We start from the raw sequence: 17,078 nt of genomic DNA on the forward strand, positions 1-17,078 counted from the left end.
TGTTGGTAGACCATGGATTGTACTGTAATTAAGCAACTATCTATGGATGACTTGGGGATGCGGGGGCAGTTGGTTACATTTCCAGATCTGGCAATTCACGCAGCAGTCACTGTCCAGTCAGTCCGATCTCTTGACGAAGCTGTCAAAAATCATTCTGGATTCTGCCGAAGATTAGCCGAGGAGTAAAAGACGTTCCTTGGAGGCATCAAGGCAGTCAGGCATCCGCCCGCTCAAACGAACATGACCGCTTCTAATCTGAAAGAGGAAACCTGTATGCCTCAGGCACTAAGGGTTATACCGAGGTAAAGCAACACGCAGCGATTATTCCCAGTGATTTGACATGCTCACACGCGCTTCCCGTTTGCTAGCTAGTACTCAATTGAACTTATGGATCCTATCGTGCACCAGCGCTGCAACAACATCACTGTTCTTCTCCAAAAACATCATATGGCCATTACCACGAAGATCCCAGTCCGCCAACCGAACATGCTCTGTGCTCACCCCTGCTTGGCGCAGAAATCGGACGGTGCACCAGTCGTACGGCGCATGATACGATGCCTCTGACGTGACCAGCACCACGGGGATTCGCTGCAATTTGGCCAGCTGACGCGGAGGTGGGTCGTCTGCTTGAATCACACAGCCCACCTCATCCGGGTGGGTGGCGGGGATGGTAGTCGTCACCAAATCGGTTGCGGGATTGACCACCGCAGGCGAGTAGGCGATAGGAATGTCCGTCAAGCCATATGCGCGGGCGGATCCATTTCCGAAGTTGACATCGCGAAACGGGGGGCCCCCTGGCTCCAGAGAGACGATCAGTTGCACGAGATCCGGTCGCTGATCGGCTAACAACCAGGCCATGATGCCGCCCTGAGAGTGTGCCAGGAGGATCACGGGCGTGCCAATCTTATCGAGCAGAGCGACGCCCGCTTTCTGCATGGCGGTCTCTTGGAGTACGTTGTCGCTCACGAAGGGCACGGTGCTGGCGTAATAGTCGTCGAAGATCGGGTCGTGCATCACCCCGGATCCCGGCCACTGGGTGTGCAGCTTGGCTTGCGGCCATAGCTCATACCGCTCGGGAGCAGTGAAGTATCGCTGCAGATGCTCCGCCGAGTAAGTCTCCCGGTCTCCGTTCCACGACTGCCAGGGACTGCGACCGCGGAAGGGTTGGTCGAGCAGGTAGCATTCGTAGCCCTGGGCCAGGAAGTACGAGGCCCATCCGGGTTGACCGTCCGGTTTGTTCAGCCAGTTGGTCCCAGTCTGGGCCTGTCCGTGGATCAAAACAATGGGGTAGGGTTGAGTGACTCGCGTGGGGGTCAGTTTCTCCACATAGATCTGGCCGGTGCGAATGTGCTCGCCGGTGTCTGCCAGGGTAGTGTACTCGCCCCCGGCATAGCAATACCGCACGCGGTGAGGAAGATCCGTCCCCGAAGGGAGCATCAGCGCCAGCAACGAGAGTGCGAGGTTGACGAGCATTGTGTTGCTTTAATATCCTCTGGGTAGTTGGCCAAAATTGATCAAGTTACTTTCATCTTCCTTCCTTTTCATCCCAATTTTTTTTTTCTCTCTCTCTCCTGCAGGTCGCACAATCGCCACGGCAACGCGTGGCTGCCTTGCTGGGGGTCATCGATGAGACCTGTCTTCTGGCGGCAGTTGCAGGCTGCATGCTGTTTTACTGCTCGGAAGATTCCGAGCCTATCCCGTGAGTGGCATTGTTCATACAGTGAATGTGGCCGTGCCGTGTTCTGTTTTGACGGCTGCCTAGGATGGCCTTAAGCGCACGCACTTTGTCCACACGTCACCCACTCTCCTCTCCCCCCAGGCCAGTCCAGAACCCTATCAACTATCAACATACATACATACATACAATGCCAGACTGAATCCAAGCAGTAATAACCCACCGCTCACGATGCCACCTCCCAGAGTGCAATCAGTCGAGTATCACGACCTCGCCAGTCGCTCGTCCATCGACTCATTTGCCTCAGTCTCCGACTGGGAGCAAGCTGGGCTGGTTCTTCCTAGCAGTCGATCGCATCGTTCCTTCTGGCGCAAGTTGTGCGGATCCACTCCTACTCCTTGGCAACCCCAGCGTGCGAGACCACGTCGCTTTGCTTCACCTCGCTGGTCCTCCATCCGACAACTGTTTCGAATAGCACTGAGCTTTTTAATCGTTCTGATCAGCTGCACCGCTCTCTTCTTCCCCTCTTACACGCGACTGCCGCCCCATTACCGATCGGTGGTCGAGCAAGCCACGCAGTCCGACCAGCATGGCCGCGGCAACCCGCGCAACGAGCGCATCTTCATCGCAGCCATTCTCTACGACCCCGAGGGCACAATCGCGGGCGGCAGGTGGGGCGAGTCTCTCCTGCAGCTGATCGACCTTGTCGGCGAAGACAACGTCTTCCTCAGCATCTATGAAAACGACAGCGGCGGGCAAGGCGAACAAGCGCTCCGGCACCTGGAGGACCGCGTCGCATGCAACAAATCCATCCAGTCCGACCTTCATCTCGACCTGAGCACGTTTTCCCGGGTCACTGTCCCAGGGGGTGCCCAACGCATCAAGCGCACCGATTACCTGGCCGAGCTACGTAACCGTGCCCTGCGCCCGCTGGATGACCCCGCAGCCCAGCCCTACGATCGCATCCTATACCTCAACGACGTCATCTTCGACCCCATCGACGCAGTGCAACTGCTCTTCTCCACAAATGCTGCCCATGCACCCGACGGCGTGGCCCGGTACCGCGCCGCGTGCGCCGTGGACTTCATCAACCCGTTCAAGTTCTACGACACCTACGCCACGCGCGATCTGGAAGGATACGGGATCGGCCTGCAATTCTATCCGTGGTTCAGCACGGCCGGCCACGCCCGCAGTCGGCAGGACGTGCTGGCACAGAAGGACGCGGTGCGTGTGCGCAGCTGCTGGGGTGGCATGGTCGCCTTCAACGCGACGTACTTCCAGCGCCATGACCATCCTGTGCGGTTTCGCGCGGATAGCGACTTGTTCTACGACGGGTCCGAGTGCTGCATCATTCACGCAGACTTGCAGGATTCCCCAGCAGCAGCCGCAGCAAGGGTGGATGATCTGACTGACTCCGGGGTGTATATGAACCCCTATGTGCGGACGGCGTATACGGAGCGGAGCTTCCGGTGGCTGCGCACGACGCGGCGCTTCGAACGGCTGTACTCGCTGGTGCACGGGATCGTGAGTCGCTTGGCCGGCTTTCCACGGTTCAATCCGCGGAGGACGGAGATCGCTGGAGAGGTGGTGCGTGAGAGGATGTGGGTGCCGGATGCGAGGCATTCCAATGGAGGATCGTACCAGACGGTTGAGCGGGTGGCGGATAACGACGGTTTCTGTGGTGACGGATTCGGTGGGAGACGGGGGTTACAGCTCATCCGAGAAAATCGTCAGGCGGGCGAGGACGGCTGGGAGGAGGTTCCTGTGCCTGTTGCATAGTGTTCAATGCCGTGGATAGTTAAATGCACATATAAAGTCAATCTAAATTTTATGGTTTCTTGTGTACAGCACAGTGCGTCCGCAAAGGGTATCCCCAGCATCCCGACTCCCCCAACGCCATAATCATCACAATAACAGACCACCACAGAGTCACCATACAGGATTCATCAAACGATCGCAGCAGTAGGCACCTTGGACCAGTCGCGACACATGCCCAGCACCGTCCGACAGAACTTCCCATATTCCACCGTCAGATCGAACGCCCGCCACGACCCCTGCGCCAGATGTCGGAGTCTGGCCGAGGGGTCGGTGATGGGCTTCGAGCCCATGTTCCCATATGCCCCGCGGCCGGGACTGCCATCGTGATCTCAGTCAGTCATAGCCAGTAACCTATAAATGGTGCACATACCTGAACCCCGTGATGGGGAGAACCACAACATCATCGACCAACTTACTCCTCCCCCCATCTTGAAGTCCCGACAAGGCCTGCCATCGTAGATCAGCTACCTCCTCCAGCCGGCCACGCACTGCGTCCGTGAACGCGGCAGGTCCAGTCAGCGTGAGCGGATCGAGGGCGAGTAGCTCCTGATGCGCAGCCCGGGAGTCGAGAGATCCGCCGTATCGGGCGGAGATGTTGTTCAGGGTGGTTGAAAAGTGATCGAGGAAGGTCTGCAGGATCGGATGGCCGGGTGCCCAGGCAAAGGCCCACTGGGTCAGCTGCACAGGCTGCGAGTAGCCCATGCGCCAGTAGGTGTCGGTGTCCTCACGGCAGTCGGCCTCCAGCCCGAGGATGGCGTGCACTGGACCGGTCGAGTTGTAGACGACGCCGGTCTGCGTGTCGTTCCAGGGGAGGAGGTCGGTCGCGCTGAGCCATTTCGTCGGGGGGCGGAGGGGCTCGGTGTCAATATCGCCGTACTGTCTCCTATCAGTCTCCATTCTTCGAAAAGATACAGATACTGTACCAGGCTGGGCTGGGCTTACCACACCCCCAATCCACTTGGATACCAAGATACGAAAAACATCTGATCGCTCGACGTTGCTCGCCAGACTCGCGAACTGCACCTCCAGGGCTGGTTCGAACTTGCGGATCAATTGAGCCATTCCCGCATCTGTCCACATGAAATACGCCATCTGCCCGTCCGTCGCCTGCAACCAGCGCTCGGCGCTGTGGCGGAGGAGCTGGGACCAGGTGTCGATGTGGGTGTTCTTCCAGGTCTGATGCACGACCATGGGGATGGCTGAGTGCGGCAGATAGCGCTGGTCGGTGTCGACGAGGCCAAGAGCCAGCTCGGCGGCTTCGACGATGTTCTTGGGTTGGTGGTCGGATGCGCTCATCCATGTTTGGGGGATATACCAGGCTGTGCAGGTTGTCAGTCAGTCATCTTTGTGTTTGTGGGATTGTGATGGTGGGCGGGACCGTACCTCCTCCTTCCGCATGATGCGTATGGACATGATGATAGAGCAACGGGTATTGATTCTCCAAGGTCATCAACTCGTTATCCCACGCTTCTCGCTGATAGAGCGTCCAGATCATGAGCACTGCACCGAGGAGGGCGAAGATAGCCAGACGTCGCAGCCGAGTGGGTGCCATTGCTGCTCCTCGTGTTCTATACTGGGTGACAAATGGTGGTGTTGATGGTCGACGGCCTCACGCTTGATTCCAATCACGCATCATAATTAAGCTCCGATGCTAAGCCGCCGACCCAGGCGTGGGTGGTGCCAGATGCCATCCGTTACAACGGTTACACAATACCTAGGCAGCGAGATATCAGACCCGGAGGGCAAGATCTACTGGGTCTACGACACGATGCGACACACATCCCACCGGAAGTGAATGTGAAATATGTCTGCCTGGAGACAGCGCCGGTCCACTGCCGCCACAATATCCCCTATCACGTATGCAGGTGCAGAACGGTCGAGCCCGGTGGGCGCAAGCAAGATAATGAGTAGAATGATTGCTCACGACCAAAGACCCCCGAACGCACGACCCCAAAAATCAAAACCCCCTGGCCAACTCAAATATGGATCATGTGTATATTTTCATCTATTTGTGGACCAAACAGAGGCTGAGAATAGGCCTCGTTGCTGCTTGTCAGTCCGGATGTGAGACATTTGACCAGCACTAAAACTAGGCTTCAGTTCAGGGTTTTCCGTGCGGGAAGGTTTAGGCGAGCAAACACCCACCAAATGGCACCAAATGGCACCAAATGGCGGGACGTGGCTGTAATCTGAAACTCGTGGCAGAAGGCGGAAATGGCCGAGGGTTCCAGTCGGTGTGTGATTCAGGGTCAAGTCTTATTCTGTTCCGATTTAGTTCAGCCCTACGGAATTGCACCCCTTTTCCAGCCTTAGCCGCCAAAATTCAAAAAAGCTTGGTTGTCCTGCCTAGCGAGTGACAGTCCACACACTGCTGGGGTTTTCCACCATATTTTCCAATTCTTCCCCTCCACCTCTGGAAGGGTTGGACTTGGCTTTGCATCAGCACGGCCGGTCCAAGTGCTTGTCTCAGCTATCACTATCACAATCTACAATCTTACTTGTTCTGACCTGCACTCATCCCTCCGATGCGGCGAAGGTTGACCGGCCCCCACCCGGTGGCTGTTCGGGGGTTGTCCGTCTGTAACCCGCGGAACCCGAATGCCCTCATCTTCTCTCTGGTCGGCTCCACTGCCCTCGGAACCACAGACGACCAGAATGCCTTGTTTGGGGCTAGTTTGCCTGGCCAGGTTGCAGGCTTTACGCTTACACGCTTACACGCTTACACCAATCGGCAGGTCGGTCTCATCCTGGAATCGGGAAAAGGTCGTACAGGTGAAGGTCTAGGCAGCCATTATCATGGCGGCTTGTATGCATGCTGGCCGAACCTGCAGGCTGGGCTGGGCTGGGCTCCGTTGAATAATGCAATGAGCCTCGCGGGTGGTTACATGACCGTGACATCTCATCCCCCTTGGATCTCGCCAACAATGTTGAACACGCGGCCCGAGGAGGTTCTTGGCTCGATGCTTTTTACGTGACTCTACACACGCACCCATACACACACCCACCTTTTCATCATTCTTTGTGTCTCCTCTCGCCGATAACCAGCGTCCACTGTCGATACGATGGCTTGTTTACGGGTACGGCTACTCTTCGTCGCAGTCGCGGTGATCACACTAGCGGGTCTGTTCCTGCCCATGCACGAACTATATCTCCTGCTCCGTCTGCCCTTCGTCTGGAAGACCTCCGCCGCCGAATCGATCCTCTCCACCCAACGCGACGGATTCGACGTCACTTTCACATCCTACGCCAACAGCAGCGGTCCCCCAGAAAACGCGCGCATCCCCAACCGCCTCCATCACGTCCACCTGGGCCCCAGTGCGCCGCGGGCGGAATGGCTGAGTGCCCGCGCACAGTGTCTGGACCATCACCCGGACTGGGAGGTGTTCCTGTGGGAGGATGAGAACGCCCGCGAGTTCGTGAAGAGCCAGTATCCGGATCTGCTGGCGATGTGGGAGGGATATCCGGCGCTGGTGCAGCGGGTGGATGCGCTGCGGTATATGGTGCTGCATACATACGGCGGTATGTCTTTCCCCTTTTCTCCAAAGGAAACAGCGAAGCACTCTTTCTAACAACGATGCTCAACAGGAGCAATCCTAGACATGGATCTCGCGTGCAGACAGTCCCTCGACCCCCTCCGCGAATTCGAGTTCGTGGCGCCCGCCGCGCACCCCGTGGGCATCTCGGTGGGGATGATGCTCGCGGCGCCCAACGACGCCTACGTGCGCGCGCTGGTCGACAACCTGCCCCGCTTCAACCGGCGGTGGGCGCTGCTCCCCTACATCACCATCATGTTCAGCACAGGCTGTCACTATGCCTCGTAAGTTGTTTTGCATTCTTTCCGCCCGGACGCACAAGCCCCTAACGTAAGCTCCCCGTGGTAGGACAATATTCACGCTGCAATCGAACCGGTCCGCCCTCCGCGTCCTGGCCGGCACCCCGGACCACCCGACCCTGCACATGCTAAACGGATACGTCAACACCCCGCTGTTCCAGCACCTGGGCACCTCGTCGTGGCACGGGCGGGATGCGCGGTGGATCAAGTTCTTCGCGCACTGCGACCAGCGCCTCTCCTTCCTCGTGATCGTGGTGTTCCTGCTGTCCTTCGTGGGGGCCGTCTGCTTCTGCGTGGCGCGGGGGCGACGCGCCGCGCGACGACCGGATCCCACGCGCACGGAGGCGGCCAAGTCCGAGGGGAAGATGGTGTAGCTTCGTGTTTCAGTTCTCGAGGGATGTTATGTACATTAGCTCATTGTTCATATTCGTGGTATCGATCGTTATCTGTAGACTCGTGGTTGTCCCTCCAGTGCCCTAAATCCCGGACCCGGTAGTTCGTACCTAGTATACTCCCCAAAATCAACCACCCCCTCTAAACAACCACTGCATGAAATTTACAAGCTGAAAAGCTACTGCACGCGCACCAGATCATTGAACCACATATACCGACTAGCCACCAGATACAACACGCGGTCCCACGAGTACTGGCTCGCATGCTGGGCGAACGCCGTCCGCGCCACGCGGTAGGTCTCCCACGAGCTGACCAGCAGCGCCGTGTCCTCGTAGCGGCCTGCGACCGCAAGACCGGGATCATGTTCGGGGCTCACCATCAGCGCGCGGAGAATGCGCCCGGTGAAGGGCAGCGCGGTGCGCAGCAAGTCCACCAACGAGGCGTATTTGCGCAGCAGGAAGACGCTCTGCAGCATGTAGGCGGGCGGGGCGGTGGGGGTGGTTTGGATGAATTTTCTGCACCGTTGACTCATTAGCTGGCCCCTACCTTCTGCCAGCCGGGCATAGGGAATGGATATTGGGGAGAAGTATCGAAAGGGAAAGGGGAAGGGAAAAGCTCACCTTACACCCCCGCTCACAGCGCGGTGGTTCACATGCCCCGACACACCCCCGTCGTCGAAGGTATACAGCAGATCGATGTGCCACTGCTGCACGTACTGCGCGACGACCTCGCGGATGAGATCCTGGTCCCACCAGACCTTGGGGTTGTCCTGCAGGTCGCCCCGGTCGAGGACGATGCAGCGCTCCGGCGCGATGCCCAGACGGTCGCAGCTGCGGTGGATTTCCTCCTGGCGGGTGTCGCCGAGCCCGTTGTAGTTGCCGCAGGAGAGGACCAGCAGGGCGCGAGTCACCTCGGGGTTGGTGCGGTGGTAGAGGATGGTCGGGCTGAAGAAGAGGGTCTCGTCGTCCGGGTGGGCGGTCACCAGCAGGATGTGGCGGGCGCGCTGCACGCTGGCCGGCACCAGTCGGGGATCGTCCGCCAGCGGGTACGCCAGGAGCAGGTAGAATCCCACGGCACAGGAGACGAGGGCGATGGTGATCGTGGCGAGGAGACGTGGTAGGGGGCCTCGTCGGAGTGGACGTCGTAGACGGCGGAATACCGGTGGGAACTGTGCCATGGCGATGGATTGACTGTGGTGAGGAGGAAGAAAGTAGAGGAAGAGAGAGGAGCGATGGGAAGTGAAGTAAAAGAGAGAAAAGAACCATGGATAATAAGAAGAGGCAGGCAGCCGGATGGGATGTGGAAATACGGTACTGTATGTATTGTCTGTACTGGGTACTTTATGTACTGTATGTACTGTTATTCGGTCTAGATTCGGTCGCAGGAAAGTCAGGTGCGCCCCCACTACCCTCATTGACCCACTATCAATGTACTGACTACTAGGTACCTCTAAATACTCATCAAGAGACGCACTTGAGATCTTCTCAATACCCACACAACAAATCATCATCCATCGGCCAGAACAACCACGGGTCCATCATATTCCTTTCGGCCTCGCCATAACCAAAATCCCCCACTCCACAGCAAGACAGCCCCGAAGATCAACGAGGCGTAATTCATGTTCGAAGGAGTAACCGGCTGGTAAGCGGGAAAGACCATGGAAATGCTCGTGAAGCAGAGATAAAGAATGGCGACAATGTTGACGATGATTCCAACCCGACCAAGACTCCACGGCCCCGGCTGCAGGCTATGCGGCAGCCAAATGCGACGCCACAAGAAGAAGATAATCGGAACAACATAGGAGACGTGCAGCCCGAGAACAGCGAGAGAGAGGATCGCGTTAAAAGCCGTGGTCGATCCAATATTGATCAGTCCGAATAACACGAGGAGGCCGGTGGTGGCAAGGATAGAACGTGTTGGTAGGTGGGTGTGATTGTCAACGTGGGAAAAATAAGCAGAAAATGGGAGGGCTAGATTTTTCATCAGCGTGTTGAATCCCAGCACGCAGTTGAGCAAGTCACCGTACCTCTATCCCGAGCCAGGGACAAGACCATTCGAGCGGTCGATGCCAGCAGCGCGATCGTAGCCAGCCATGCCGTGATGATGAGAACGGCGGTCATAACACAACTCGCGGCCGAAGATTGCGTTGCATTGCGGAAGATCTCAATAATCGGATATCCTGTACCAGTGTCCAGCGCACTCTCCATGTCTCCCATGCAGAAAAGAATAGTAACAAGGTATGCGAATCCGAGGATGCCGTTGATAGCCAGGGAGCCAAGCATACAGTATGGAACGGCTGTGGTGGCGTTGGCCATCTCCTCGCACAGATGTATTGCCCCGTCGTAGCCTGTGCCAATATTTAGGATCAACGTATGAGGCCAACGCCAGACAGACAGAGCACAAACCTGTCAAAACGTAGCAGCTTGAGAGCATACCCAGACACCAGGCCAGTCCATCAGAAGACCAGCCAGTGCTATTGATGAATGTCGTGAATACGAAGTGCGCGTCATTCGTTGCCGGCGCACAAACCCAGACAGCAATCAGAATAGCAACAAATCCGACCAAGTGGATCAATAGTGAAATGGCCTCCACCAAGGATAGCAGACGACTACCCCACACATTCAGAACGGTGGCCAATCCGACCATAGCCCAGTAGATCAGCGATACATGCCAGCGCTGGGGCTGATACGTTTCGCGGGTGAGAACCACCAGGCCCTGAACCATACCGGCAGAGAGATAAGGGGCGCTGGCAGTGAATGACACCCAACCGAATGTCCCTAAAATGGTGTTTCGCAAAGATCAGCTGGTCTTGCTGGCCCGCTGCGGCTGAAGAGCTCACCGATCCATCCAACAGCCCAGCTGAAGGATCTCCGCAATTGTTCTGGCGCAAATTTGGCAGTGAAATGATACTGGCCCCCTGCGGTAGGGTATCTATAGAGAAAGTAGTGTGAGCCTGGTGCACTCAATCTTCGGCAGGAGGCACTCACATCGACGCCATTTCACTCAACGACGCTGCGGTCGCAATCGAGCCAACGACTGCCACTATCCTTCTGGTCAAAACCATCCGTGAACCAATTGAGGCAGAAGAACGAACAAAGATACCCATAGACCAGCGAAACAGGACCACCACTGACAAGACCCGCTGCCATCGTACTGTACAAATTGTGGTCGTCAGCCCACTGAGCGCCATCATCTGTTCAGCGACAGCGCGGATTTACCTTGAAAAGGCCTCCCATGTTGACATCAGAACCACAGTCAGCGACAGGATTGTGAATCGAGAGAAAGGCTTCTGCTCTTCCACAGGTCAATGTCAGCATACTACCGAATGCCAGATGGACGAATGTGCAGCTACCTGCCTTCAACTCGACCACTTCTCCTACCCCGCTGTGCGCTCCATCGTCCACCTCGCCCGACTTAGTGGTGCAACTGTCGTTCGAAGCTTTCATGCTTGTAGCCATTTTGATCGAGCGATCGTACGGTGGTGAGATGCCCGAAACAAACTTTGGGCGGGTAGAGCAGGCGTGTATAAGGGGAGCAGCAAATATGCATCTTAACTACAATGATCGATTCTATGTAACCCTCACAGGCGGCCAATCATCGTAATTGTTGCTGGGCAGAGTTGCCACTCGCCGGGTTGGCAATTTGAGTAGAGATAAGGTTGGTAGGTAGCACTTTATCGCTGAAATTGTACAAAAAGTGCGGGCCAGTAAGATCACGCGGCCGGGAATATCGATAGTAGCTGTTATCACTACTAGGTCGTTTGCATCCAGCATCGAATGCAGCGCCGTGATTCAATGGCAGGTAGATGAGAATATGCACAAGCGGGTCGCCGAACATGAAGAATTCGAGATCAAACCCAGGAGATGGGTAGGACTAGTGAAGAACAATAGTAAAGCCTTTGCTTCTCCTCTCTCCTCTCCTTGGCAATTGCCATGGGCCTGGTTCCCCGTTTAGATTCACCTTCACCATTCCCAGGCAGACGATAAGGAGAATTGCACATTTCATGGAGGTAATGAGGTTGGGCTGAAAGGCAGCTGCGCTTGTATTTGATTTGGCCGATAAAGACAGTTTTCCCGTATGTATATCTAAACTCAACATCTGATCACTTTCCGAGAGTATCGTTGAGCACGGTGCCATAGAGAGTTTTCTTTCTTTTCTTCTTTTCTGGTAAGAAACAGCTACCTCGTCATGCGATAATCTGGTGTAGGTACCATTAAGCGCAACATCCAGGACGACCCCAAGACACTGTCTGTCCGGCTAATTTTGTCGGCGCTCCTCCTCACGCAAGTCTGAATGTGCCCACAAAGCAGTCGCATGCAGAATGGCACCCAGTTCATTCATCTGGACGGATGATGTTATATTTCATGCGCCGTACTCATGCATTATAAGGAAATGGTGGCCCATACTTCGGCCAGGCTTGTTGCTCGGATAGTCGACATAGTCTTGATCGTTTCCAGCAAATTAAGAAATACCTGGTGCCAATTCTGGGAGACATGCACTCGCCTACCCACATTCCCTTCTATTAGTGCCCTGAAGCATGGAAGATGTTGAGAGGACTTACCGGCCAATCCTATTGAGGTTACCGTCAAGATCTGGATCCGAATTGATCCATGCTACCATTTGCGCGGCTTTCTGCATGTTGATCAATGCCCTTTTTAGACTTCGATGCACTGGTTTCACTTCGATGAGGGTGCGAACTTTCCCAATGGGTCCATCTTCAAGATGCCCATCAACTCGGGCTTCGGATGACGCATAATTGAAGTCCGCTCGAAGGTTTATCGGTGGACAGATAAGACCTAGCTCTGAGGTACTGAGAGCAGTGGAAATTGTACCTGTGGGCTGACCTCGAGTACTCTACTAGGTACTCCGTAAGTTAATCCAATCCTTTTCCGTCCTCACTCTCCTCTTTTTTGAATATACTAGCAGCCCCACTTAACTCACCTCCCCCCCCCCCCCCAAAAATGTCTCGACTATACGATGACACTCATCGATAGACGACCTGAGCGCAAGCTTAGTCGCCAGAGACTCTGCGCCATCGAAGAAAAAGTCAAGGCATTGGGTTACGGGTACTTCAGCACAGCAGACGTAGCGTCGACTGGGATTCAGCTGGGCGCCCTATCCCTGGAGGACCGGTCCATGTGGCCCCGCTTCTCCTAGCCCTACAAGGGGGATATCCTCATCCAGGATGAGCACTATCTCGAGTCCGGTCCGATGTATTTGGATGATGAATTCCTCCAATCGAACGCGGGCACCGGGGTACACTGCCTGGAGGAGTTCCCTTCCCCCTCCTTGTCCCTCTGCTGGGAGGGCAGGCGTGATAAACCAACAATCTGACCCACGACCAATCGTGTCTTTGATAGTCTCGGGGATTTCACCAATTTCGGTCTTCTCCTAGAGAATCAGGCGCCGCGGTGGCAAGTGGAAGCGGTCTGAGACGCAGCCAACGGGCAGCATCCTCATCTGAAGGTGATGGTGATTCACGATACCGATGGGAATGATGCGGACCAGCGGCTCTTACGTGCCGAGCTGCTGACTCTGATTACGATCACCAAAGCACGCCTGACGCATAAAGCGACTCGTGCGTATGCAGATGCCCCGGTAGGCAGCCTGTCGCCACCTTTCTTCTCATTTATCTTGTTCGAATCCAAATATGATGATCCACGGTGACTAATGGATCGGTCAGGTGCTGCTGTTTCCTTTCCTAGATTCCCGGGTCCGGGTCCGGGTCATGGAGGCAAACTTTGACGGAAAGAACCTGATTCTACGCTTTTCGCGGCTCTACGACTTCCGGATCGAGGCAGAGGAGCAGTGTTCACTCGTGGTCTTCTTGACCAAGTGGTGGATGGGTCAATCGATTGATACAGGACTGCTTTCAGAGGCTCTTATCCTTTTTTTGTATGTTTTTACGGAGTCTAAATCGGGCTTTTAGCGCTGGAGTTTCGGATCTTTGGGCAGACGTTGGAGCGACTATGGCTGGATTGTATATGGACTTTGGCGCGGGAATTGGGTGAAAATCTTTCAATTACGTTGCGGTCATGTTGTAAGGCACACCTTGCCTTGGTTCTGCCTCAGGCAACAGGCCGACACTCGGGACGCAGATAGCCGCACAGTTAGCCAATAGGATATCCAGCAGTTATCCAGGGGGCTTATCTCCGCTCGGCATTGAAGCGGAATGCGGGGAAGAAGACAGATTGAATACAGTGTCTCTTTGCTTCCTGGTCTTAGGTCATTCATCATAGTTCGGTACAGTCTCTTATCCTGACCTTTTTCACTTCCATCGAGGTCGCAACCGACGCTGCTTTACACATTTCCAATGTCAACCCTGCAACCAGTCTCTCGTCGTAGAGTTAAAGCTCGGAGTGAGTGCGACCTGCTACCCAGTGCAGCGGTGTCTACCAGTGTGTTCGAACTAACTTATTGCTCATTCAAGCTGGCTGCCTCCGGTGCAAACAGAGAGTAGGGAGACTCGTCAGACCGGAGCTCCATGTGCCCTGCTAACCAAATCTACGCAGCGAATCAAGTGTGACGAAACGGTACCGGCGTGTATCCAATGTACGCGGAAGAACTTTGACTGTCCGGGGTACAGACGACCCTTGAAGTGGTCCTCCAAGTATGAGGTGGAAATGGCCATCGCGCACTCACCCACCGAGCTGCAAGAGACCATGGAAACATTGCAAGCACATTTCATTCAGTCGAGAAGGTCAAACGACTCCACAGCCAATGCTCATCGAGCTGAAGCCGCTCACCGAACCCAAGCTGACACCGAGTCACCATTCTGCATTGATGAAGACAATATCTCCACTCTATCTACCAGAGGGAGTCCCACTACCAGCAAGCTAATGAGGTTGGCCAACCTACGTCAGGTCTACACAACTCTGGAAGATGACGACACAACTCTGCTACGCCACTATTTCTCTAAAGTCTGTCCAGTAAACTCCTGCTTTGACTCGCACAAGAATTTCTTCCGCATGGAGCTCGGAGCCCTGATAAGCTCTCGTCCACTGATCCACTCCTGTGTCCTGGCCATGTCAGCCGCTCATCTCACCCCAATACGAGGTGATATGGTGACAACCACCTTGACCCACCGATCAATAGCACTAGCCTGTCTGAAAGCGGAGATAGAGGCAGTGTCTACCCTGCGTCGGAGAGAGAGCGCATCATCACTGGAAAGGACCGTCGAGATGCTTCTTGGTAGCATACTTTTGGGAATGACTGAGGTAAGTCATCCGCTCTATCCTTGCACCACCACAATTGACAGCTTGAGATAGGGATGGCATGATCCGATGCAGCTAGGTATCACTCATCTATACGGCGCCCGTGTCTTATATCGCAAATGGCTGTCAGCCTCGACGATACCAGGCCCATCCTCCCGAGTGAAAGCTTGTCCTCGAACCAGAAGTCTGATCACTGGTCTCATGGTTTACTGGGAAGCAGTGACTTCCTTCGTTCATAATCAACCGTTGGACGCAACCGCCTATTTAGCGACCGATGAGCCATCTACCATCTACGTCAACCCCTGGACCGGCATTGGCACGCGATTGTTTGCCTGCCTGGCTAAGATCGGCACCCTGACAAGACACCGGTCTTTGCTTCGTCAGACGTCTGTCGCCGCCCCCTCCGCGGCTGGGTGGGAGCAAGCCAGCACCGAGATGGCTGAACACGCTCGCAGTGTGGAGACCACGCTCCTCCACTACCAAGTCCCTGGGCAGGAGCAGATAGAAGACACAGTGGATGCAAGAACGCCTGTCGACCACCTGCAACGACTGGCCCGGATTTATCAACAGATAAGCCTCCTTCAACTGTACATGACCTTCCCCGACCTCGATGCGGGGTCGAAGGACGAAACTCTGCTGCATGGCCAGGCTTCGTGGGCATCGAGTCGGACCCACCGTATTTTAACCCTGGCCACGAATGTTCTGGCCGCTATCGGAGTCCTTCCCACCACCTCCGGCGTCTACTGCCTGCTCACGATACCGCTAATCATTGCCGGGAGCGCTCTGCAGATTCCTGTGTGCCCTGCCCCGCAGCCAGACGAAAATGGTCAACCCTCACCAGATGTCCTGAGCTCTACCCTGCAGAAAGATACCTATCTCTTCTGGCGGAACTTTGTGCGTGAGCGCATCGAGACCACCCACCGAATCATTGGCGTTGCCGCCATCCCCCGGGCGCAGGAGATTCTGGACCGGGTCTGGTTCCTGTCCGATGTACGGAGGGTTGCAGACGAGCCTTGTGGGGATTTCGAGTACGTCCAGTGGACGGAAGTGATGGTTGCCGAGCGATTGGAGACAATCTTTGGCTAGCATTGTCTAAGGGTGGCATCGACCGCCAATCTCAATGAAGATGGTTCGGATTCTTGTATGCCCCTAGTACGCAGCCTGAGGCTCTTGACGCTAGCCGTATTTGGTCAAATAGTGCGTCAAGGAACAAGATGCGATTGCTTGTATGTGCTCCATACTGGCGCTAGTCCTTTTTCAGCGACCATCTTTGAGACCAGTAGATACTGCCAGCAACCTTAAGGTCTTACTACACACGCTAAGCGAGCAATTGATACACGCAGTCTTGAAGCCACTTGGTAGTCTCGAATGCTTCACTACATGAATCGCTAGTCATCTAGTGGTGATATACTATTAGCAAGCGTTCGACTACCATGTGCCGATCCAAGACCCCGACATCGAGTTATATAAACCGCTGTTCACTGGGTACAGTGTCACAGACAAAGCACACTACAACCGCCCCTTAACACTCATCATGGTCCTCCAAGTCAAAGGCAAAATGGAAGCCTACAAGCTTCCTAATTACGGCAGCATCTCGAATGTCTTCTTCGGTCAGCCCTTTTCCCCAACACCCCCCTAGGAGTCTGATAACATCACGGGCTGACGAAGAAAAAAGACGACCTCCTCGGAACAGAGAAGCGCGAATCGGGAAATCCAATCGTTGGCTCCTGGTTTCGAATCGAAAAAGGTCCAGAAGCAACACCCCCAGAGTATACCTACGATGAAGTTGGAGTAGTCATTGAGGGTGAGTGCACGAGCCGCATGTTCCTGGAACCGAAGCCGAGGTTAGCTGATTGGAACCATTCTGTAGGAGAGATCAACCTTCGTGATGAAACTGGGCAGACCGCCACCGTCAGACCGGGCGATACCTTCTTCTTCCCTCGAGGCAGCACCATCACCTTTTCCTCGGATAGTTACGGGGTGGCGTGGAAGTGTGGGGGGCGTTTGCCGGCTAAACTCTGAGTAAACTGGGGAGTGCCATGTATCCAAGTCTTAGAATGAATTGTACATCCATTATCATGTATCACAGAAACAATCAATGATCCTCTGCTGACGGAGAAGTATCGGCTATCCTCAAACACTATGA

The 17,078-nt window shown here is 55.1% G+C and overlaps 9 protein-coding genes across 9 annotated transcripts; 5 read left to right on the forward strand and 4 right to left on the reverse strand.

Annotated features, from left to right (window-relative positions):
• Positions 1-228: 228 nt before the first annotated feature.
• Positions 229-1,622, reverse strand: BO95DRAFT_445056 (alpha/beta hydrolase). Its single transcript, XM_025587047.1, has one exon. The coding sequence runs from the start codon at positions 1,471-1,473 to the stop codon at positions 376-378; it is 1,098 nt and encodes a 365-aa protein (XP_025439972.1). The 5' UTR covers positions 1,474-1,622; the 3' UTR covers positions 229-375.
• A 241-nt stretch (positions 1,623-1,863) lies between these two features.
• On the forward strand, positions 1,864-3,484 carry BO95DRAFT_445057 (glycosyltransferase family 69 protein). Its single transcript, XM_025587048.1, has one exon. The coding sequence runs from the start codon at positions 1,907-1,909 to the stop codon at positions 3,452-3,454; it is 1,548 nt and encodes a 515-aa protein (XP_025439973.1). The 5' UTR covers positions 1,864-1,906; the 3' UTR covers positions 3,455-3,484.
• A 12-nt stretch (positions 3,485-3,496) lies between these two features.
• och3 (glycosyltransferase family 32 protein) lies at positions 3,497-5,205 on the reverse strand. Its single transcript, XM_025587049.1, has 4 exons — positions 4,877-5,205; positions 4,436-4,812; positions 3,864-4,369; positions 3,497-3,808 (listed from the first exon to the last, which is right to left on the reverse strand). The coding sequence occupies exons 1-4, from the start codon at positions 5,043-5,045 to the stop codon at positions 3,622-3,624; spliced, it is 1,239 nt and encodes a 412-aa protein (XP_025439974.1). The 5' UTR covers positions 5,046-5,205; the 3' UTR covers positions 3,497-3,621.
• Positions 5,206-6,018: 813 nt separating this feature from the next.
• Positions 6,019-6,948, forward strand: BO95DRAFT_516323 (uncharacterized protein; the record flags this gene model as incomplete). Its single annotated transcript, XM_025591813.1, has 1 exon — positions 6,019-6,948. One exon carries the CDS (start codon positions 6,019-6,021, stop codon positions 6,466-6,468), a length of 450 nt encoding a protein of 149 aa, XP_025439975.1. The 3' UTR covers positions 6,469-6,948.
• Positions 6,317-7,798, forward strand: BO95DRAFT_207037 (glycosyltransferase family 32 protein). The gene is made up of 3 exons (XM_025581081.1): positions 6,317-7,012; positions 7,079-7,310; positions 7,375-7,798. The coding sequence occupies exons 1-3, from the start codon at positions 6,556-6,558 to the stop codon at positions 7,697-7,699; spliced, it is 1,014 nt and encodes a 337-aa protein (XP_025439976.1). The 5' UTR covers positions 6,317-6,555; the 3' UTR covers positions 7,700-7,798.
• BO95DRAFT_475161 (PIG-L family deacetylase) lies at positions 7,465-8,939 on the reverse strand. Its single transcript, XM_025589837.1, has 2 exons — positions 8,339-8,939; positions 7,465-8,233 (listed from the first exon to the last, which is right to left on the reverse strand). The coding sequence occupies exons 1-2, from the start codon at positions 8,893-8,895 to the stop codon at positions 7,897-7,899; spliced, it is 894 nt and encodes a 297-aa protein (XP_025439977.1). The 5' UTR covers positions 8,896-8,939; the 3' UTR covers positions 7,465-7,896.
• A 251-nt stretch (positions 8,940-9,190) lies between these two features.
• BO95DRAFT_501634 (putative GABA permease) lies at positions 9,191-11,176 on the reverse strand (the record flags this gene model as incomplete). Its single annotated transcript, XM_025591013.1, has 8 exons — positions 9,191-9,688; positions 9,745-10,065; positions 10,124-10,495; positions 10,558-10,649; positions 10,706-10,760; positions 10,813-10,871; positions 10,937-11,007; positions 11,075-11,176. The coding sequence occupies 8 exons, from the start codon at positions 11,174-11,176 to the stop codon at positions 9,225-9,227; spliced, it is 1,536 nt and encodes a 511-aa protein (XP_025439978.1). The 3' UTR covers positions 9,191-9,224.
• Positions 11,177-13,968: 2,792 nt separating this feature from the next.
• Positions 13,969-16,018, forward strand: BO95DRAFT_501642 (Zn(II)2Cys6 transcription factor; the record flags this gene model as incomplete). The annotated part of the gene is made up of 4 exons (XM_025591014.1): positions 13,969-14,077; positions 14,149-14,174; positions 14,231-14,935; positions 14,987-16,018. Exons 1-4 carry the CDS (start codon positions 14,032-14,034, stop codon positions 16,016-16,018), a joined length of 1,809 nt encoding a protein of 602 aa, XP_025439979.1. The 5' UTR covers positions 13,969-14,031.
• Positions 16,019-16,466: 448 nt separating this feature from the next.
• On the forward strand, positions 16,467-16,954 carry BO95DRAFT_465848 (uncharacterized protein; the record flags this gene model as incomplete). The annotated part of the gene is made up of 3 exons (XM_025589164.1): positions 16,467-16,542; positions 16,608-16,736; positions 16,803-16,954. 3 exons carry the CDS (start codon positions 16,467-16,469, stop codon positions 16,952-16,954), a joined length of 357 nt encoding a protein of 118 aa, XP_025439980.1.
• Positions 16,955-17,078: the final 124 nt, after the last annotated feature.

The sequence above is a fragment of the Aspergillus brunneoviolaceus genome (assembly GCF_003184695.1).
Source record: "Aspergillus brunneoviolaceus CBS 621.78 unplaced genomic scaffold BO95scaffold_53, whole genome shotgun sequence".
NCBI lineage: Eukaryota > Fungi > Ascomycota > Eurotiomycetes > Eurotiales > Aspergillaceae > Aspergillus > Aspergillus brunneoviolaceus.